This window comes from Phragmites australis, chromosome 17 (genome assembly GCF_958298935.1).
Source record: "Phragmites australis chromosome 17, lpPhrAust1.1, whole genome shotgun sequence".
NCBI classification, from domain to species: Eukaryota; Viridiplantae; Streptophyta; class Magnoliopsida; order Poales; family Poaceae; genus Phragmites; species Phragmites australis.
In genome coordinates, this window is record NC_084937.1 from 27,038,640 (window position 1) to 27,060,636 (window position 21,997).

At 44.8% G+C, this 21,997-nt stretch overlaps 2 protein-coding genes and 1 pseudogene across 2 annotated transcripts; 2 read left to right on the plus strand and 1 right to left on the minus strand.

Moving 5' to 3' along the window:
- Positions 1 to 352: 352 nt before the first annotated feature.
- LOC133896656 (probable flavin-containing monooxygenase 1) lies at positions 353 to 3,038 on the plus strand. Its single transcript, XM_062337258.1, has 5 exons — positions 353 to 933; positions 1,046 to 1,283; positions 1,399 to 1,577; positions 2,086 to 2,447; positions 2,556 to 3,038. Exons 1-5 carry the CDS (start codon positions 478 to 480, stop codon positions 2,899 to 2,901), a joined length of 1,581 nt encoding a protein of 526 aa, XP_062193242.1. The 5' UTR covers positions 353 to 477; the 3' UTR covers positions 2,902 to 3,038.
- Positions 3,039 to 5,286: 2,248 nt separating this feature from the next.
- On the plus strand, positions 5,287 to 8,574 carry LOC133897037 (probable flavin-containing monooxygenase 1; annotated as a pseudogene).
- A 401-nt stretch (positions 8,575 to 8,975) lies between these two features.
- Positions 8,976 to 12,384, minus strand: LOC133897626 (chitin elicitor-binding protein-like). Its single transcript, XM_062338419.1, has 4 exons — positions 11,633 to 12,384; positions 9,683 to 9,800; positions 9,401 to 9,588; positions 8,976 to 9,305 (listed from the first exon to the last, which is right to left on the minus strand). The coding sequence occupies exons 1-4, from the start codon at positions 12,297 to 12,299 to the stop codon at positions 9,169 to 9,171; spliced, it is 1,110 nt and encodes a 369-aa protein (XP_062194403.1). The 5' UTR covers positions 12,300 to 12,384; the 3' UTR covers positions 8,976 to 9,168.
- Between the last annotated feature and the right edge of the window lie 9,613 nt (positions 12,385 to 21,997).

Sequence of the window (21,997 nt, forward strand, 5' to 3'; positions counted from 1 at the left end):
GCTTCAAACCATACTGTACTACCGAATCAACGCAATTCAAATCCAGACAATAGAACATGGCACATGCACATGGCTCGCATCTGCTCGCTTCGGATCCTCACTATTTTCAGGATTCTTTTCATGTTTTTTATTTCCTCTTTTTTGTGTGTGTGAGTTATACAAGAATCAGAAATGAATTGTTTTTAGCTTGTATCATCTTGATGAAACAATAAGAATCACTAAAACTTTCTTTATATAAAAAAACATGGCTAACATCGATGTATAAAACTCGATTGGAGCGTAGCCAGCTCCAGCTCGATCAAGTATAGCATTTGAGGGTAGGATTACTATGTACCTTGGGGCGTGTGTGTATTAGAATAAAGATTCAGCACGTTCTACAAGAGTACTAGCTTGCTCATCTTTGAATTGAGCGTCGATCACTCACCGCTCGAAGCTCGAAACTCAAGATCACTCACTGCTCAAAGACAGGACCATATCATGGCATCAGTGGATCGAAAGACAGCGAAGAGGGTGGCCATCGTCGGCGCCGGCACGAGCGGGCTGGCCGCGTGCAAGCACCTCCTGGCGAGGGGCTTCCGGCCGGCGGTCTTCGAGGCGGGCGCGTCCGTCGGCGGCCTGTGGACGCGCACGCTGGCGTCCACCAGGCTGCAGTCGCCGCACGTGTCGTACCGCTTCTCCGACTTCCCGTGGCCGGAGGGCGTGGACTTGTACCCGCGCCACGACCAGGTCGTCGACTACCTCGCCGCCTACGCGCGCCGCTTCGGCGTCCACGACTGCGTCAGGTTCCGGAGCAAGGTCGTCGCCGCAGAGTACGTCGGGGCGGACGAGGCGGCGGACACCGAGCTGTGGGCCGGCAATGGCGAGGCGTTCGGCGGCGACGGCGCGGGCGAGTGGCGCCTCACAGTGCGGCACGGCGAGTCCGACACCACAAAGGTTCGTTGATAGACGTGTCCAAGTAGTGTGTACATGGCTTCACCAAAAAAAATCATCTGATGTTTAGCACGTACGGCGCACGCGGCGACGCGCGCTTGTTTGGGTTCGGCAGACGTACGAGTTCGACTTCCTGATCCTGTGCGTCGGGAGGTTCAGCGGCGTGCCGAACGTCCCGGCGTTCCCGCCCAACGGAGGCCCCGACGCGTTCCTTGGGCGGGTGCTCCACTCCATGGACTTCTCCGACATGGACGCCGCCGACGCCGCCGCGCTGGTCAAGGGCAAGCGCGTCGCCGTCGTCGGCTCCGGCAAGTCCGCGTTCGACGTCGCGGCCGAATGCGCTGAAGCAAACGGTCAGTCGCTCGCTCTGTCATTCGGAGACAGAAGAGTTTTCTGATGGGCTGACGGATTAGCTACTCAAAGACGCATGCTTACACCTCTTAGTTCTTGTTCTTGTGTGCCTGTCAGGTGTGGAGCAGCCGTGCACAATGATCTGCAGAAGCGCGCAGTGGCTGCTGCACGACACCAACGTCTGGGGCAAGCTGAGCATCGGGTACCTCTACATGAACCGGTTCGCGGAGCTAATGGTCCGTAAGCCTGGCGCCGGCCTGGCGTTGAGCCTTCTTGCCACATTGCTGACACCTTTGGTATGCAACACCTAAACTGTGTCCCGATACTCTTTGATTCATGTGTGCCCAAGGGTGGAGCCAGGATTTGGAAGACGCCAAGTAGATAACAATCTGTTTTACTTGTCGTCATGAACATCACATGCTCTTCAATATGCACATTCGGTCATTACTTTCTCGAAGTATACGCTAATATAAATTATTAAAAATTTAATAATTCGATCATTACGTTTCAAGATAAATCTATCATTAAGCATGTTATATAGCAAAATTAAAGTTCAACAGCATGTTTTCTAAAACGATATCTATTTGAAATTGGAGTGAGTCTACGTTAAAGTATGGATTACAAAGCCTGTCGGGTTTCAAAAAATAAATACGAGAGAGTGGTGAACGGCGAATAGATGAGAAATGCAAGACGGCTGCTGCCTGCCTCGCTGACATAAAACATTGTTTGATTGGGTTTATTGGGGCGACAAGTGCAGAAACTTGTTCCGAACACTCACTTGCACTGTGATGCGTGCCTGTGCAGGGGTGGCTGATATCGAAGGTGACGGGAGCGTACTACAAGAAGGCAATACCGATGCAGGAGTACGGGATGGTGCCAGAGTTCGGGTTCGCGAGGTCCATCTCGTCGTGCAAGATCGCCATGCTGCCAGAGGCGTTCTACGACAAGGTGAAGGACGGCAGCGTCGTCATCAGGAGGTCGAGGTCGTTCAGCTTCTGCGAGGACGGCCTGGTGCTGGACGGCGTCGACCGGCACGTCGTCCCGGCCGACCTGGTGATACTCGCCACCGGCTTCCGCGGCGACCAGAAGCTCAGGGACATGTTCGTGTCACGCCGGATGAAGGAGATCGTCGCCGGCTCGTCGGACACCATTGTTCCTCTGTATCGGTCAGTCACACAAGTTCATTCTTCTTGGTTCCCTTCAAAAACTCGTCACTGAGACGTCATGGAACGGAAGGTCACGAAGAGAGTGACGTGGACGATCGATGTGTGTAGGGAGTGCGTGCACCCTCGGATCCCGCAGATGACGGTGATCGGGTACTCGGAGAGCCTGACCAACATCTTCACGTGTGAGATGATGGCCAAGTGGGTGGCGCGCTTCCTGGACGGCGCATTCCGGCTGCCGAGCGTGCGGCGCATGGAACAGGCCGTGGCGGAGTGGGGGAGGTACACGAGGCGCAGCAACGGGGAGAGCTTCCGGAGGTCGTGCCTCGGCGCCGTCAACATCTGGTACAACGACCAGCTGTGCCGCGACATGGGCTGCGACCCCAGGAGGAAGAAGGGTCTCCTCGCCGAGTGGTTCCAGCCCTACGGCGCCGTCGACTACGCTGATATCCACTGAAGCTTTCGGAGGCCAACTCTCAGACTTCCCCATAGCCGCACGACGTGGCTGGTGACAATGGTTAACTAGTAGTGTCTTGAATTGACAGTAAAAAAACGGGATTTGAAATAATCCTTAGCCATAACCGACTTAAATTTGATTCGATCTCGTTTTCGGGCTTGTCGAGCAACAACACAACATCAGAATATGGGTGATGAAAGAATAGCAATAAATTGGTTTTGGTGCCCTATTCCTGAAATATGGATGCTGAAAGGATAGCATGCAGTGAGCTAATGACACCAATACTACTAGGTCTTTCAGAACTTGTTGTCATGGGCAAACCATTCTGGGTCGGTGTCACGAAGATGTTAATCGTGCTCCTCATGTTAGTTTACTCATGCGTCGACCACACACGAACCCCACAGACACGTAACTTCAGAATAATATAGCAGACTTTGTCCTCCAACACGCTTCAGACCTAATAACATAATGCAAAGTCTCATCGCAGATATCCGATAAAATTGGTTACAGAGAAGATTAGTATAGCTCTTACGTAAGGAAGACATGGACAATTTTTTTTTTAAGATAATGGAAAGAGTTTTGTCTTTTTTATCCTCCGATATATATATAACCTATATTTATTATTACATCATCAATTCATCATTAATAAAATAAGAAGAAAATAAAATAGCATTAACCGTATAGCCTATGATTAAACGACCCTCTATTCTTAACGAATATTTGTATGGTCACCACCTCTAAAAAGTGACATGTCTTAGAATATCCTTATTTGTGTTTCTTTTATAGTAGTCTCCAGAAACGTAACTAATAGATTGTCCTAAAAATTCCCTGTATCAAAATCATAGAAGATACTTTGTAAAAAACAATATCATTATGACAAAGCTATGTAGACTAAAAATAGCATCAACCCCTATTAAAACTTGAGAATTAGAAATAATTCTTTTGTCCTTATCCAATTTCCCGTTATATGGTCCAACAATATGCAAAATACAAGCGCATTGACGTATGAACCCAGAACGAAAGATGTTTCTTTCGGTAAAGTGTAACCATCACCAGAAGATAGGGCATTAGCCAACAGAAAACGGTAATGGATCCAAATGATTACGCTGACTATATTAGATGTCCAGCGAGATGATGCTTGCCACTCAAACAGACTCACTTCTGATAAAAAAAAAATGTCACAAAAATGCACCTTAAAAAACAGTACAGATTGAACTTTCCAAGATGCGCAAGTAAAAGCTTCTTTACTCAACCCATTTCTCCCAGACAAGCCAAAGTTTTGCTCTTTATGTGTCCCACAAGAGAATCAAAATGTATAATTGCGTCAACAAGCTAATTGGTCATATTTATGGGTTATGGCTATAAGCGATTTAAAAGTTGTAATGCAAGTTATTGGTGTAATTGGGGCAATCTATAGCGATTTGAAAGTTGTAGTGCAAGGTTTGTAACATCATCTGCATGCTGTGTTCATATAGATATTTATATTCGAAAGAGACCTATAACGCAACGAGCATTTAGAAACTTACCGTTAGATTTTCTGCAAGGATTCCCGGGTTCCCCCTGAACACAAAAAATAATAAACTACAAATAGAACAAGACACTAGGTCAGAGACTAACAGGAATAAACCAGAAAGCAACCAAAGAAACATGCTCCTTATATAGAAAAGACACTGGGTCAGAGACTGACAGAAATAAACCAGGAAGCAACCAAAGAAACATGCTCCTTATATGCCATCGTTATATCAATGACATATAAATTCAGATCTTACATATCATCCTCACAATAGAAGTTATATTAGGAATTAGATAGTTATTCGGTGGAATATCGTGGATTTATCCAAGAATCATGCAAGTGGTGGTTGTTTGGCCTTTTGTCTGGGCCTATATCCAAAGGGACGGTGACATGAAGGAGCTGATAAAGGAGGCGGTGCGGGAATCAGGTGCGGCATCAGCTACGGACGGCGATGGAGGCACCAGCATCAGGGACATGTGCCGTGGATGCTAGGCTATAAAAGCCAACCCCAAATACTGTGGGTCCGAGTGGGTTGTGTGAGGATTAGGCCCATGTGGCAATGTAACAATGGGGGTGAGGTATATAGACAGAAGGGGGGTGGGGGGAGGGAGAAATAGAACTGATTAGGCGGTGGCATCCCGGCTCTCGTCGGTGATGAACTCCGGTGTACCACTATGATTAGACACTACCTCTATTGATACATGAATCTGTCATAATCTAGTGGTCTCTAACACCTTTGCTCCATCCAAAAAAGATCCAACAACTCAAAAAAATCTAACTTATCCAAAGAATCAAACATGAGTGTTGTATAAAAGACACACCCTCCCCTTCCTCCTTCCTTCCTTCCAAAAACTAGGAAGCGGAGCGAGAGAATGGGGAGGAAGAGGGTGGGCATTGTTGGCGCTGGTGTGAGCGGCCTAGCAGCATGCAAGCATGCACTTGACAAGGGGTTTAGCCCGGTGGTGTTTGAGGTTGATGGAAACATCGGTGGAGTGTGGGCACATACCTTGGAGTCAACAAGGCTTCAGGCACCAACAACAGTGTTTCAGCTCTCGGACTTGGCATGGCCAGTGAGCGTGACCAAGACGTACCCAGGACACCGCAAAGGTCATGGAGTATATAAGGTCATATGCGTGTAAATTTTACCTCCTCTGGTGCATCAAGTCAATAGCTAGGTGCTCGGTGTTGAATACCTTGGTTCAACTGAGGAAGAGATAATGAGCTGGGAGCAATGGTCTGGCAATGGAAGGGCATTCAGAACAGAAAAGGATGGAGGGTGGCAGTTCACAGTGAAAGACTTGAAAGTTGGTAGCACTGATGTAAGTGAATTCCCTTGAGGTTATCTATGTTCTTACTTCTTCTCAGTTCCAACATGCAGATGCGCACAGGCGCACACAGAGAGAATTCAGATTGTTGTTTTTGTCCTATGTATCAACCTTACATTTCCTTCAACCTTATATTGGTGCATAGGACGAGAAGCGATGAAAATGAAATTCCCTAGCGAAAAGTTCTAGAAACATTATCCTGAATTGAAGAACCTCAACGTAGGAAAACCTCTTGAACAATACACTAGTACATCTTACCTTGCATGTGGAATAAACTTGAATACCATACTGCAACTCTTTTCGTGCAATGTCCTGTCACACGTTTTTCTGGTGGATTTTCTTATCCTGTGCATTGGAAGGCATAGTGGGACCCCATATATCCCAGAATTTTCGGTAGATGGGCCTGAGTTGTTCAAGGGGGAATATATTACACTCGCTGGACTATTCCTACATGGATAATGTGGCTCAATTTGTTAAGGGGAAGCGTGCGACAATAGTTGGCTCTGGAAAATCAACATTTGACATTGCTGCAGAGGTTGCCAAGGTGAATGGTGAGTCCAGAATGTTAGGTTTAATCTTTAGATGATTCACATGAAAACCTAGCTCATGTAATTGAACACCCAAACAACGGAAGCATATGTGCATACCAGAGTTCGATGACGCCATTAGATGTAAGTGAAGGTTGTGATCGAGATGGAGCCGTTCTGATGTAGAGCCGGCGTGATGGAGATGATCGGTGTAGGCGATGTAGAGGTGTTGTCATATATGTTGCAGTGGGGACTATCGATTGCGATCGGTTGGTGCAGCACAGTAGTGGCAGCGGCAATGGCGACAATCTCCACCCTGCTGTCAGCGCTCATGATGATCGGTGGGTATGTGGGGGAAGGCAAAACCCTAGCGTGAGTCGATCACATAGGCACCGGACCTCCCTGTCTATATAGCGCTGCACAGGGTGGGCCCACAACCAATGATGTTGGTTGTGCCCCCGATCGTGGCGCATATGGAGACGGGGCTCCCTTTTTCTCTTAGTATTCATTTAGGAAAACGTTAGGGTGTTTGTTTTGTAGCCGAGATCAATTCCAACACAGAATTAGCAAACACCTTTCTAACTAGCAACAATCATTATGAATATTCTATGGTTGATACTTCTGTTCCAATGCAGGTGCAGCTCAGCCATGCACAACCATATGCAGAACAAAGCACTGGCTGGTCCACAAGTCTAGCATATGGGGAGTTGACCTAAGTTATTTCTATCTAAAACGCATCTCACAGATACTAGTTCACAAACCTGGTGAAGGTTTTTTACGTTATTTTTTGGCCACTACACTCTATCCCTTGGTAAATAAGAACATATTTTCAAATAAAGAGTGCATTCAGACAATAATCTGAAGAATCCAGAAAGCTGAAAGTTTATCTGTTATTTCAGAGATGGGAAATTTCAAAAGCAATTGAAACTTACTTCAAGTGGACCATTCCTTTACAAAAGCATGGGATGGTACCTGACTATAGCTTCTCTTTGCTATGTCCTCAAGCTTTATTGCGATGCTGCCACAAGGGTTTTATGACAGGGTTGACGGAGGCAACATTATTCTCAAGAAATCCAAGACATTCAGCTTTTCTAATGATGGAATCATCCTGCATGAAGGAAATGAATGCATAAAAAGTGATATTGTAATTCTAGCAACAGGATTTAGAGGAGATCAGAAACTCAGGGACATCTTCACAACAAATTGGTGCAGAAAGGTAGTGACAGGATCACCAGATACATCAGTTCCTCTAGACAGGTTAAAAAAAAAACTCAACTGACCTAGAAGGAACTAGATGGCATTATAAATAAGAAAAAATAGACACTTAAATTCATGTTGAAGAGAACTCGAACTTGGGTGGTGTAGACGTACATCTACACCCTCAACCAACTGAGCTAGGCTCGGTTCCACTTTGTACAAATTTTTTAGTGCATACAGCATACTGAAGTACCAATCAACACTACATTTTGATAGCATAGCTGAAAGGGACAAGGGAGAACATTTACTCTAAAAAACTAGCCTGCCACTTACCAATTGACTATTTTAACACGAAAATATAATGAAAGAATCAGTGAATTAATAATGCAATGAGAAAGTAGGTAACCACATCACAGAGGTTTTCTAAAAGCCCACATAGCATATTGTTGAGTGCACAAACAAATATGTCGCGCACTATCACAAGATTTCCATGAAAGTAATCTCTTCAAAATGATTTAAGAAACATGCATCCTTTGTTGATGCTATTAACTAGCTTTTGAATAGTCCTTATTTTTTGTAGAGTGCCTCTAGGCCAGGACAGTAGGTACTTTGGTTGGACTTGAGATAATATAAGCTTAATAAATTCAAGATATTAAGTCAAGCGGATTTTTTTAATGTTTACAGCTTACTTGTTAAAGACTCCATGTTAATATCATTTTTAACATTTTTCAAAATGATTATAATTAACAGAGAATGCATCCATCCCCGGATTCCTCAGTTGGCAATAGTTGGGTACTCTGAGAGCCTTAGTAACATATATGCCTCAGAGAGGATGCCCAAATGGGTAGCCCATTTTCTGGCTTGCGGTTTCCAATTGCCAAGCATAAGATGCATGGAAAAGAGTGTAGCAGAATGGGCAAAATACAAGAATCTATACAACGGGAAGTATTTTCGCAGTTCCTGTATAAGCACCATTAACATCAGGTTAAATGATTCGTTGTGCCAAGACATCGGATGCAGTCCTAAAAGGAAGCGATGATTCCACGCTGAATGGTTCCAGCCATTGAAGACAGTTGCATCTTTCTCGGTGCATATTCATAGTACAAGATGAAGAGACAAGAATTACTACATCCATGGCTCTATGGCCGATTTTAGGAAAGCTTTATCTTTGAAAATTGTTACTAGCACCGTAGGAAAATAATCCTACAACATGTTTGTTTGTTAGTTTATCCTGTAAATAGTTGATCAACGAGATGAAAACGCTGCCGAGTTCAGCAGCACCAAAACACCTGAGTTCAGTTCTGAGTAACCGTCAGACATTCAGAATACTGTAGCAAGTCCGAAAAACGCCTGAATTTCGTCATGCTTGCGGTAAGGAGGGAGAGAGAGAGAGTTCCAACAGGCAGGCCCGATCGGCTGATCCCTCGAAACGATTGCGCCATCACAAATGATGTCCCAGGTTCTAGAACAGCCCTAAAGGGTTAGAATCAAGATCACAGAAAATATCTTTGCAAAAGTTTGACAGTTCAAATTTGTCCTGCTCTACCTTCTAACACAACAAACAATTGTCCCCTTCGTGTCTGCACTTACAAATCGAACCAGTTACAGATTAGAGTCGCGCAAACACCACCCAGATTACTCCCAACACCAGGCTAGGAATCACAAGCCCAGACTCTTAACAAAACAAGAATGTGAACGGCAGCATTCAGTCTTGGCGCACGTAGCCTAGACAGAGCAAAACGACATGAAGCGAGACAACCAGCTCCGTCCATCTCAACCACGCCGGCTCCAGCCTAAACGCCGAAGAGTGAGCCGGCTGCGCCATTGGAGACATCTCAGCAGCTGCCAGTGACAAGCAACAACGGGTCAGTGGCAAAATTGACAGCCAAGGCCAGGTATTGGTTACAGCCATAGCCGAGGCTGGAGGCCGTACTCACCATTGCACACATTGCTAGTGGTAATGTTCGCGAGGATGGCGAAGGATGTGCTGTTGGTGTACCCGGCGTAGGAGCACGTCCTACTCTCGCAGGATGAGGTGGAGGAGGTGTTGCCAAGGGACATGTCTCCGCACTTGGCAGCGGGGCAGACCGACAAGCTTATCCCTTGTGTTGGCTGGCAGTCCAACCTGAAGATCAGGGAGCAATGTAAAGTAGGAATTTGGTTACAGTTTTACAGAGACTGATTCAGCACGTACGAGCTTAAGTAGATTGAAAACTCACTGCCAAGTGGAGGAGCTGCAGCTGCACATGACGCAGTTGTTGGCAGTGAGGATGTAGCTTCCATTCAGAACACGAAGATTGCGGTCGATGGCTGTGTTGCTAATGGCAGAACCACAAGCTACGTATAGGTGCAAACCATCAGTCCCAAATGAAATTCTGAATAAAATGAACTTCTGAATAAGCGTATGACGACTGAATGAGAACGCTATCTTACATGATATGAGGTGTTACACTTTCTGAAGCAATTAAGATTTGAATGTTCATTACAGGCTAGCTTGATAGAGTTCAGTTCAATTCAGGGCAAAAGTGGATTTTAACTTGCACAATACTGGCATTAGCAAGACTACAACGATGACAATCAAACAAGGTGAGTGACATGAATAAACTTCCAATGATGTGATCTGAATTGTATTTTTCTGCTACCATAATTGTATTTTGCTCTGCCCAAAGAGAAAGAAGCTCCTCTTGGAATTTACCATATGACAAAAACAAATGTTCAGAACCTCAGATCCAAATTGCAGGATACATAACCATTAGCTTATCTTGAATGACCAGCAACAGTAGTTTCTGTTGGACATATCAATCCAATTTCCCTCTTAACATTTAATGTCTTTCATGCATTCCAAACTAGTAAATGTTACAAGAGGAAGCAAGCTGAAAGTCCAAATATTACTATCAATCCTTAGTGCCTTTCTTTTGCTCATTCAAAAAGCACAACTTTTCAAGGCAAACAATCTGAAAAGCAACTTCTGAACAGTGTAAGGGTAGGGTAGCAGAAGTACCAACATGTACAAAGGGGGGCCAAAAAAGAGGTAAAAGTATAGAACTTTGCATTCACCAGGCAGCAAACTCTATGCCATCCAAAACTTTTATAGGCAGAAAATATAGAACCAAAGAGTGTAAAGAGCTGCACATTAGCAAATGACATTGCATTATTGCAATCCATACTCTGTTTTATTGGATAAACCAACAAAGAGCTCAAAAATTGCCCAATCTACTAGCAAAAGAGCACAAAAGGTACGGTTTCCCTTTTTTGAATCACAAAGGAACTCCGCAAAAGGGTAAGCAACAAATGCATATGCAATAAGGTTGAAAATTTCACGAGCTATCTTGGAAGCAGCAGCTATAAAATACTAGCCCAAAAGCATTGCAAAGGAAGCAACCTTTGGGAGATATCTGAAATGAATTAGAACAAGTAGAATCTTATATTTACTAATTGGAGGCTCCTTTTGGTGCCTCCACGTTAATCCTAAGAAAATCCTAAAAATTCTTATAAAAAAGCAAAACATCCCACCGTCGAATTAATTGATTAACTAACTATAACCATAGATCAACAACTAGACGAAACACTATAGAAGATTAAAAAATAAATCATAGAATCCAGCCCTAAGACTACTTCTTGCCTTTCCTTTCCTTCCCTTTTTTGTTGTAGATATCATTTGTCCAACAAAGTTACGTTAGTAAACTCCAACTTAGTTACGTTAGCAATCAACACACTTTTCCAAATCAATTATAATCAAACATTAAAAATTAAAACGACAGAACGCAAACATATTACGGATTATCACACAAAAATAATATCAAAGAATTTATAATGTATTTCCAAAAAAAATATGAGATACGGTGACGACATTAATAATAATAATAATTTCAAAAAATCAAGAAACAAATAAAAATCAATGTACATAATACATAAAATGAAAATTATAAATTAGATCTATTCACAAATAATAAACATGATTCCAATATTATAAACAAAAATTACATTTATATTTTACATTTTAATATTTAAATATAAATAGTTGATGTATCTTAACATACAACCATTATTAACACAAATATCTATAATTCAACTGTAAACTAAATTTTTAGCCTATGCAATCGCATTGATGCACTAGTAGATAAAGAAATAGGATAAAAAGAAGTCCTTTTCTTGTGATTTTGTCCTACCTCGGAGCGGCACATCAAGAACCTGGCCGGCGAGAAGGCTCTTGGCGTCGGGCATCCGGCTCACCGAAAGAATCGTCTCCTCTGTGGTGCCGAACTCCAGCGCGATGCCGGCGACCGAGCTCCCGGCCGGCACGACGTACGTATAGTGCACGACGGGCTCGCCCCCCACGGGGTCGCAGCTGCAGGGCACGGGGATCCAGAGCTGCTGCCCGACGGCGACCTTGTTGGGGTCCGACAAGTTGTTGGCGGCGGCGATGTCCTGGTAGGTGACGAGGCCCGCGAAGACGCCCCGCGCGATGGCGTCGAGGGTGTCGCCCGCGCGGACGCGGTAGATGGGCCGCTGGAAGGTGAACCCGGCCCCGCCGGAGCAGAGGCAGGGCAGGTGCACGCGCAGCGGCGTGGGCGCCAGAGCCGTGGGCGGCGTTGAGAGCGGGAGGCCGTTGGCGGCCAGCAGCGCGCGGTGGGAGCGGAGCTGGAAGAGGGCGCGCACGGCGGCGAGCGTGGCGGTGGCGGTGCCGTTGGGCGGCGCGTAGGACACCAGCGCCTGGCACGTGGAGGCCCGCGGCGTCGTGGCGTTGCACGCGAACCGCGCTGCCCGCGCCGCCGGGGAGAGCGCGGTGAGGAGGCAGAGCGGGAGGGAGATGGGGATCAGCGCCATTGCTGCCATGGTGGAGCTCTTGAGCTTAGCTTAGCTAGTGTGATGAGCGCGCGTGTTTGTCGTTGTTTGGTTTGGCCGTGCAAATGTAGGGGAGGGCCGGGAGCTGTGTGGCGTGCGGCCGCGAGCTGGGCCTGGGCGGTGGCCAGCCCTTCTCTCTCCAATTCTCCATTGCCCGCGCGGTCAAAGGCTTGACGAGGGATCCTAGCTGCACGGCTTGGATCTTGGGCTGGGGGCTCCGGTGTCAGTGAAAGGCATTGGAGGGGACAGAGAGCCTAGTGGAGTGGAGGGAGAAGACAAGCGTGGGCGCTGGCTCGCCTGCAGCCTGGGATGGTGGATTCTCTGTGCTCGGTGGCATTCTAGCCTGGCATGCAACGATTCGAGATTCAAGGTACAAATAGCTCGGGACAATGACCACAAGGCCATAAGTCTTCACTCGGGCCAAACGCTGGTCACCGTCGAGAGACTTGTCGTACTAAGAGCCGTCCCGCGCTTTGAAAGCCTAACTAGTAAGCAGGGCAGACCAGTCGGAGCCTACTCGCCACGACAACATAGGGAAAAAAACTCTCTGAACCCTCCGAACAGTGGTTAGGACTGGACAATCCAAAACCCGTAGGGCTCCGAGTTGTCTTCTAGCCATCGGTGAGGGCATCAGAAAGAGTCGGAACATTTTTCATTCATGAAAAAGATTGGTTACAGACGGTCGATTACATTTTACCGGACTAACTATCCTATTACATGCTAGTTCTTTCCCTCTCAACTCAAGTGGCTAAAGCCAGGTTGACAAAAAGGTTCTACCTAACTCTTGCATATCATGAAGATCCACCACCTCCAAAAATTCCACGGTATACGAACTCCTACTTACCCTTGAACGAGTCAAGAAACCTTTTATACTCTTCCTTATGACGGCAGCTAGTCATCCTAGGAATCGGACGACGGCCTGCGTATGGGCCAGAGAGGGTGGCCGGCATGAAGATCCTGCTGAAGTTGCTGACCGGCACCGCTAGACCCGATTGACCCTCCTTCTACACCTCCTCCGCCTTCTTCTCTCCGTCAATTTCCTCCTCTAGAAGGTTCCAGTCGATCTCCCCCTCATCGTTGGAGAGGTCGATAATCTTGATCATGGCAACCACACGGGCCAAAGATCGGGCGAGAGCGACAGAGGGAGACCCTCTCTGTAATGAGGGAAGCACGACGGCTATTGGCTCCATCCTCGTAGGAAGGACTTAGACATTGTCTGCCCCTGGGGGCACCACAACGAGCGGAACCTCTGCCTTCTTCCCTCCTTCGATCTCCTCCTCTAGAAGGTTCCAGTCGATCTCTCCCTCATCGTTGGAGATATTGATAATCTCGATCAGGGCAACCACACGGGCCGAAGATCGGACGAGCGTGACAGAGGGAGACCCTCTCTGTAACGAGGGAAGCACGATGGTTGTCGGCTCCATCCTCGTAGGAAGGACTTGGAGACTGTTTGCCCCTGGGGGCACCACAACGAGCGAAGCCAGCGTCAGAGGCTACTCGGCCCTTGCCAAATCCTCCAAGATCATCGACCTTCTCGGTGAGAGATGCGAGGAGGATGCCATGATCCACAAGAAGAATTGCCTTATCGCCTTGCAAAAACTTCGGTGGGTGGCCGGCTAGGTGAACTCCTGCTTTTATAGCTTGGCCAGCTATTGATTCACGCCTAGGGCGAAGGGTGGAACTACCACAGGGATGTCCCTGATCTTATCATTTACTACCCTTGGGGCTTACGGCTGCTTCCTGGTCAAAACCGGACATGTGTGATTACGTATAGACACAAACACCTTAGCCCCTCATACCTATCTCGTCTTAAACATCTCACCCTCGGAAGTACTGAGGAACCTCAACCGGTGCGGTATTCGAACCGCTCGAAATCCAAAGGGTGCACATGGGGAACCGAAAAGTCCCTCGAGCCCAGTAACAATCAATGTTTCTCTCTCTCTTTCTTTTTCAAGACGCTTAATCTCTCTCCACTTAACCTGAAGTTCAGAGTCAAAATTTGAAAGCTAAACGGCGTCGATGACCTCTCTCTAGGTGGACTATGTTCCCATGGGACCTAAGTTGTGTGACTAGACCTGACCATGGCTACAGGGAAGCTTGGGGGCTATTGTTGGAGTATTAAGTATGGGGCATTCTGGCTAACGTGCTCTATGAGGGTGTGACGACAGGTGGGTTTTTTTTTCTAAACCCTGACCCATCGAGCGACCAGCTTTTGGCTCGCGCGACCAGCGCGAGGTTTACGTGACCAGCCTCTTTGTGATATAATATGATCCCGTGATCGGCCCTTGTTGGTCGCAGGACATCCATGTATAACATATCTAATTGCATTTATTGATGTCTACTCACGTGTTTTCCTTCCCGAAGCACCTTCTCCAGCGAACAAAGTCGTGGGCGGTGCAAACGGACAGTGTCCCGTCCCATAGCATTAATTGCTACGAAGTGGGGTATTGCGGACTAGCTTGCGCCACACAACGGATGAGACATGATCTACAAAACGATCAGACAAGTGAATGATTTTGCAGGTAGACTCGCGAGGCGTAGGGACAGGACAGCTAGGCAGACGATCCTGTGGAGCACGACGATGAGACAGGCCAAACGACCGGGGGAGGTAGGTACGACGGTGTGCCAGGGATGAGACGTGCGTGCAGAGCTCTCAGGACAAGTTGGGTTCACCAGGTTCTCCGTGAGGATGACCTAATAATAGAATATCTAGCTAGATATGTGTTTTCTAAACATATCCCACTTGCAAGTTCTCCTTTTCTCTAGTATATAAAGAAGGGAGGATCCGGTTTGTAAAGAGGAGATGGCAAAAGACTCATCTGTAACCAGCTTACTGAAAGTGCATCTAGCCCCTATGTGTGGTTTTGGTAATTAATGACAATACATATGGACTAACAATGTTGTTGAGATTGTTAGTAGGTTGTTCAATAGGTGATGCATGGAGAAGAGACATGCATGAACTCTAGGTGAATGGGAAGATTGAAAGTACATCAAGATGAATGAGCTCTAGGTGATGCTCGGATGTGATGCATGGAGGAGAAATATGCATCTAAATAAATGAGCTTTTAGTGATGCTCATAAGAAGAAGAAGAAGCTCAATAAGATTAGCAATAAGCTTGAATGCTAAGTTACTTGTGGAGATCAAGTAACTAAAGGTATGACTTGTTAATAGAGTTTTATGGACTAACCCGTGTGCTATGTGTTTAAGAATGAGTGGGGTTAGGTTCTATATGAAGATTGACAATATGCATGAAGGCTAATAAGTTACTTGTGGAGATCAAGTAACTTAAGGTATAAATGTTGTCATTTAAGTTTTATGGACTAACCCATGTACTTTGTGCTTGAGAGTGAGTTGGGGTTAGGATCCATAAAAAGGCATAAGTTGAATTGAAATCATATATGCCAAGAGTGAAGAACAAGAATGGACTCCATATATGAAAAAGTGAATTCCTAGAAGATGTCGAATACAAAGTGGTTTTCTATGGCAAGACGGTGAAGGGCAAGCAAGACTCGGCTGCGATGGACCATCCGTGGTGAAGGGCAAGCAAATGGCTTGGCGCCGAAGGACCAAGGCGGTGGTGAAGAGCGAGTGAAGGCTTTGCGCCGATGGACCGTGCGAGGCTATGTGAAGCTATGGATGATTCACATCAATCATATGAAGAATCAAGAAGAGATGGAGTGAAGAATATATGGAAGTTGGCAACCCTCAAGGTTTGAAAGAAAAAGAAGCGGTACTTGAAAGTTTTCAAATGCTCAAAGTGGTTCAAATGAGTTTTATCTTTGAATTTGAGTATAGGTATGCCGCACTATTAAGAGGGATGCAACGTGAGCTAATTGTCGCGTCTCAGTGCTCAAGAGTTCCCAACCAAACCCAAAGTGAGAGTTTGTTGTTAAGAGTCCGGAGCGGAAAGTGCGGAAGTGTCCAAAATGGGTTTTGGAGTGTTCCTAATTTGATCCTATGTGTTTTAGGTCATGAATTCAGTTGGGATGTGTAGCCCTCTGAATAAGCTTTCCATAGAGTCCAAAATCGTCGAAATCGGACTCCGGGATCAAAAGTTATCGCCGTTTTTCGGAGGTCAGCTGTGCTGTACTCGGAGACTCCGGTGAAGACCGGATTCTCCGGTACCTGGAAAGGCCGGAGACTCCGGTGTAGTCCGGATACTCCGGTGAAGTCCGGATACTCCGGTACCTGGAGTGGCCGGAGACTCCGGGAAGTCTCCGGGGGTGTTTTCTGGGTTAAGTGTCGACCGGAGACTCCGGTGTAGGCCGGATACTCCGGTAAAAGTCCAGAAAAGAGCGTAACGGCTAGTTCTGACACATTCTGTGACCGTTCTGACGCCGTATTTGGATTTAGGGCCGGATACTCCAGTGTTCACCGGATACTCCGGCCAGTTCTGTCAAAAACAGTAACGGCTAGTTGTTTGGAGTGGGCTATTTATACCCCACTCACCCCATCCTTTGGGGCTGCTGCAAGGGCACGAAAAGAACATCCTCTAGAGCCAAAAGAACTCCCTCCCACTCTATTCTAGTGTGTGATTTGAGAAGAAAAGTGAGTTGGGTTGAGAGATTGGAAGATTGAGTACAAGTGAGCTAAAATCCAATCTTGAGCACTTGAGTTCTTGACAAGAAGTTCTCGAAGCGTTTGTTACTCTTGGAGGTGAAGCCTCCTAGCCGGCTAGGTGTCGCCGGTGAGCTCCCGTGCTTGTGGTGAGCCGCGGAAAGTTTGTGAAAGTCGATCTCACCTCCGGAAGGAAAGAGATCAAGTTAGTGGAAACCGAGCTCAAGTGTGACCGAGCTTGGAGAGGAAAGCGGTTGAAAGAGACCCGGCTCGTTGGAGCTTCCTCAACGGAGACGTAGGATTCACGGTGGTGAATCCGAACTTCGGGAAACAATTCTTTGCGTCTCCTCTCTTGTTTCCTTACTTTTATATTCTTACTCAAATCTTTGTGCATATTGCTCGATCTACTTGTTTGTGTGTATTTGAGTGTAGGTTCTTCGTGAATCTACTTGGAATCATCTCCGGGAACACACGACATCACTTGGTTTGAGCTAGAACTCTCTACTCATTAATTTTATTCAGTTTCGGGCTCTATTCTGTATAGAAACCGGAGAATCCGGACTTTACCGGAGTTTCCGGACCTGTACACACCGGAGTATCCAGACTACACCGGAGACTCCGGGGTGAACAGTAATTCTAGGCATATGAACAGTATTTTCAGCCTTTTTCAATTTAAGTTTTATTGCATATCTCTTGCTAGAATTGAGTAATTTTTGTCACCTTAGGATTGTAATTTCCACACTTATTTAGGGTGATTGTGCACTAGTTGAGCCTAGCATATTTAGGTTTTTCTTTTGTGAAAAACTCGTTAGTTTATATTCCGCTGCAAGTTTAGGCCAACGGTAAAAAGGGTTGAATTTTTGTTAAAACGCCTATTCACCCCCCCTCTAGGCGACATCATTGTCCTTTCACTTACAAACTCTGATTATATAGGATGTAGCGCTATTATCCTTCGGGAGGTCTGTACTTGGATACCACATTTGTGTTCTTTAGTCCATCACAAGCTTGTTCACGCGTCTACCGATCAGTAAACTCTGGAATCATTATCAGAGATTAACCTCGACAACGTCACTTTATTCACATATACAAACAGAAAGTTCCACAATTGTCAAGTACTTAAAATGAATACATGGGGCCAGTAGGCACGAGTAAGACTTTTTTATACCCGTGTTTATTTACCCATTGAACTTAGAATTAAACCCGCGCTTAAACCCATGAATAAATAATACAAACCAAACTGATGTCCATTGCCATCCCTACTAGGGACCGAGCTTGCTGAACTGTTGTGCTGCAAAATCATTTGCTCCTGAGTCCTGACAGAATGCAGAGCATCCGTGGCTCCTGTATCCTGGAACGTTGTGGGTCAACAGCTCTTCAGTTTTCAAAACTGCAAGGGATCAGGACACACAACGTTAACATAAGCGAATTCCTAGACAGATACGCACACTTGACACGACGAACGCATCCTCCCAGGAACAGGATTGAAACTGGCTGTCAGGCACCTGCACTTTCGATGATGGACCTCTCAAATCTCGAGGTGAGCAATAACTCCCTTGTTCAGCACACCATTAAGTTTATCCAAGGCTGGATTTTCAAATGCAAAATATGACATACTAGGAGAGAAGGATCAAATTTATAGTTACTTGAGATGCTTTCTGCAATTTTCCCTGTTTATCCTACTTTCACCGGTCATCGATCGTACGAAGTGTTCATCCCTGAAAAATGGAAGTGTTCAAGTGACGCTGGCGACGAGGCATGCGGATCTACATGATCGACCTTGAAGTGTCTTACGCATGCATTTTCGATAATGAAAATTTTATTAGTTCTTATTAAGTATATGTAGACAATATAATTATATAAGAGTTTATTTCTAATCTCTACATAGCTAGTATACATCGTAGGCTTCAAATTAAAAAACAGCAAATAAATCAAGTATGCATGCATGCATCAGGAACCAGAAAATTCTCACACCATTCAGCACGGTCACCACCAAATGCTGAACTGCTCGAGAACTCAGCGTGCTGAGATGTTCAAAGTTGCCATTTCTGCGATTGACACTTGATAACTCTAGTCTACATTTGATGCCACATCTGATCCTACAAATGGAAAGCCGCATCTCGGTTTGATTTGGGCACAAGGCATTTCTCGAGCCAGAGTTGGAACCAAAGAAGCCGGCCAAAAGTTTGCTTACGACGAGGCCAGTTTTGGTGGAGCTCACATGTACCTCGGACTCAGCCAGAAAGTGCCGCATGTGTTTTTATATTCAAGAATCCAAGAAACCAAAAAAATTTATATTCATTTGAAAAGGCTTTACTTACTATTATGTATATTCTATAACTTATCTAGATTAATCTTTTAATTGGAGAATGTGTACTGTCGGATTGCAATCCAACGATTGGAGTTTTTTTAGTGATATGGCACTCTGTAGTTTGTTCATTGGGGCTCAACTTTCTTATAATATAAAGATTTGATGCTACTTCTGATCCTAGACATCAAAAGCTGCATCTCCGTTTGATTTGGGCACAGGGCACTTCTGGAGCCAGAGCTGGGATCCGAAGCTAGATGACACTCCGAAGGACACTAGCATGTGGCTCCAAGTAAGTTATCGAAGCCAGCTAGAAATTTGCAAGTTCTAGTAGCTTCACATGTACCGGGGACATAACCAGAAAACGTCGACTGGATGTTGGCACTAGTCCCTACCATATGCTGCTTGTCAACTGTCATTCTCTCCTTGTGAAACAGAAAACACGCTTTTGCATGCCATCTAACCTGACCCCAAAACTAGTTTAACCACCGAATTTTCAGTGAGAAGGGAAAATGGTATATCACATCATGCCTGGCCTGAAACGAACAGTTTTTCCATGGATTGGATATAGCATGCATTAGAGCTGTTCAAATAGAACATGTCTATTGGACCAGTCTAATGCCTATCATTGTAGGCACAGCACAACCCGAGTTTAGTTGAGTCGGGTTGGGTCGGCACGGCACGGCACGCGGTGATAGGTCGTGTCTAGGCCGAACGCGTGACACGCCGTGCTGGCATGACTCGGCCTGGTCGAGACGGGCTGGCTCGGGCACGAGCACGGCCTGGATCGACACACCATTAGACCAGCGAGACACGATCGGCCCAGCGCCTAGCCATTGGCACGTGGGGCCAGCTTGGCTGGGCACGGGCAGGCACGTCGGGGCACTCCTGAGTTTAATGGGCTACGCCCGGTCCATTTAACTCGTTATTTTTGAATTTTCTAGCCGTTTTACGATAATTTGTGCTTAAAAACGAAAAATTACAATAATTACTATTTTTCACCTATAAATAGAGGACCACTCTGCCATTCTATTCCACACCAGTAACAACATTTACTCTCTTGTTTTTGTTTCCTTATCTCATTCTTGTCTCAAAGTTCTTGAGAATTTATGATAATTTGGCAAAATTAGTTTGAATTGTTGCAAAAAATCTAAAAAAATTTCAATACCGTCATCCTGCTGTCTTGAAAAAATCTTGGTGATTTTTTACATTGTTGTTCTTTATTGTTTCTTCCATTATTTATTTTATTATTTGATTATTTCTAACTCTAGATATTTGATTTTTTTTAGTGGTATTCGACATTGATCATGAACGTTGGTGATCATGATTATGATAATATGTCCATCTATCATGATTTTTTTTCTTCAAGGACTCTTAGGGGAATACGGCCCCTATAATAGCATTGTTGTAGGTGAAGAAGGATACGACGGTGAACCTCTAGGTTGTTCACATGCAACAACACCTTCATCGTCAGGCTCTACAAATGCACACACGTTAGCCAACACCGGCTCTAAAAGATCAAGAGCCGCTACTTCCAAAGTTTGGTAAGACTTCGAAATGATCTACAAAGAGGAAGACAGAGTAATTGTCAGGTATGCTAGTTGTTATATTTGCAAATATGAATTATCTGCAAAGCCCTCATTGGAATGAGACACTTGATGAGGCACGCGAGAACTTGCAAGCGAAAGAGTGGAGCTTCCATAAAGCAGACAGTACTAAAGTACAACCCCGACGTTTCTATTCGTCATTGGAAGTATGACTCTACTAATGCTAGAAAAAAGGTATGCCACTTCATTGTAAGAGAGGATCTACCACTCAATATCGGTGAATCTATTGCATTTGAAGATTACATTAAGTAAGTTCATAATCCTATACTCACGCATGTTTCTAGACAGGTAACTACTAGGGATATGGTAAAATACTACAATGCGTGTTGTAGCAAACTTAAAGAAATATTGAAAACATGTACATTATCAGTTACTTTGACCTTGGACATATGGGTAAATAGGGCTAGAGAGGATTATCTTAGTGAGATTGCTCATTTTGTTAATAATTATTGGGAACTAGAAAGGTGAATAATATGTTTTCTGTTGATTGACAATGCGCATACGGTGAAAATATTGCTGAAAAAATATCTCAAATAGTTAAAGACTTTGGGCTCACAAATAAAATACTTTTTTACCACTTTAGATAATACCGGTGTAAACTCTAGAGTAATGGATATTCTTACTCCGTTTTTAGTACATATGCTCAATCTTTTTTGTTACATCAACGTTGTGCTTGTTATATTATTAATCTTATAGTAAAATCTGGTTTAAAGAGATTGGAATAATACCTAGATGATTTTAATACTGAAATAACTTTTGTGAACTCCTCTAACCAACTAATTATAACATATAAGCAGTATTGTGTTGAAATAGGTGTGCATCCACGTAAGTTTGCTATGGACATACCGGTAAGATGGAACTATACTTTCTTGATGCTCAAAATTATTATACTATTTAAGAGTGCATTTGGTGTGTTTATTCATACACACTATCTAGATGATGATAACGTGTAATTTTTAATTTTTTAAGCTAGATTGTATTTTTTTTCCTTTTAAAAAAAGTTTTTAATGAGACAATCTATCAATAAAACTCATTTTTAAATTAATTATGTGTCCTTATTATTTTTATTATTTATTTTTTAAAATGACCCGTACCCATCTCTCGTCTTGGCTATAAATAGCCACCATCCCAAACTCTCAGTGATCCTATCGGTCACTCATCTCTCTTTTTTATTTGCTAGCCAGTAATCACTTGTACATTTCAACAAATCAATTCTATA

Excerpts from the sequence above, each read along its gene's own strand:
- LOC133896656 (XM_062337258.1), top strand. The coding sequence starts at position 478 with ATGGCATCAGTGGATCGAAAGACAGCGAAGAGGGTGGCCATCGTCGGC. Across the intron at positions 934-1,045 it reads GCGAGTCCGACACCACAAAG|ACGTACGAGTTCGACTTCCT; the intron begins GTTCGTTGATAG and ends TGGGTTCGGCAG. Across the intron at positions 1,284-1,398 it reads CGAATGCGCTGAAGCAAACG|GTGTGGAGCAGCCGTGCACA; the intron begins GTCAGTCGCTCG and ends TGTGCCTGTCAG.
- LOC133897626 (XM_062338419.1), bottom strand. The coding sequence starts at position 12,299 with ATGGCAGCAATGGCGCTGATCCCCATCTCCCTCCCGCTCTGCCTCCTC. Across the intron at positions 9,801-11,632 it reads TCTTGATGTGCCGCTCCGAG|CTTGTGGTTCTGCCATTAGC; the intron begins GTAGGACAAAAT and ends ACCTATACGTAG. Across the intron at positions 9,306-9,400 it reads CACTAGCAATGTGTGCAATG|CTGCTGAGATGTCTCCAATG; the intron begins GTGAGTACGGCC and ends TGTCACTGGCAG.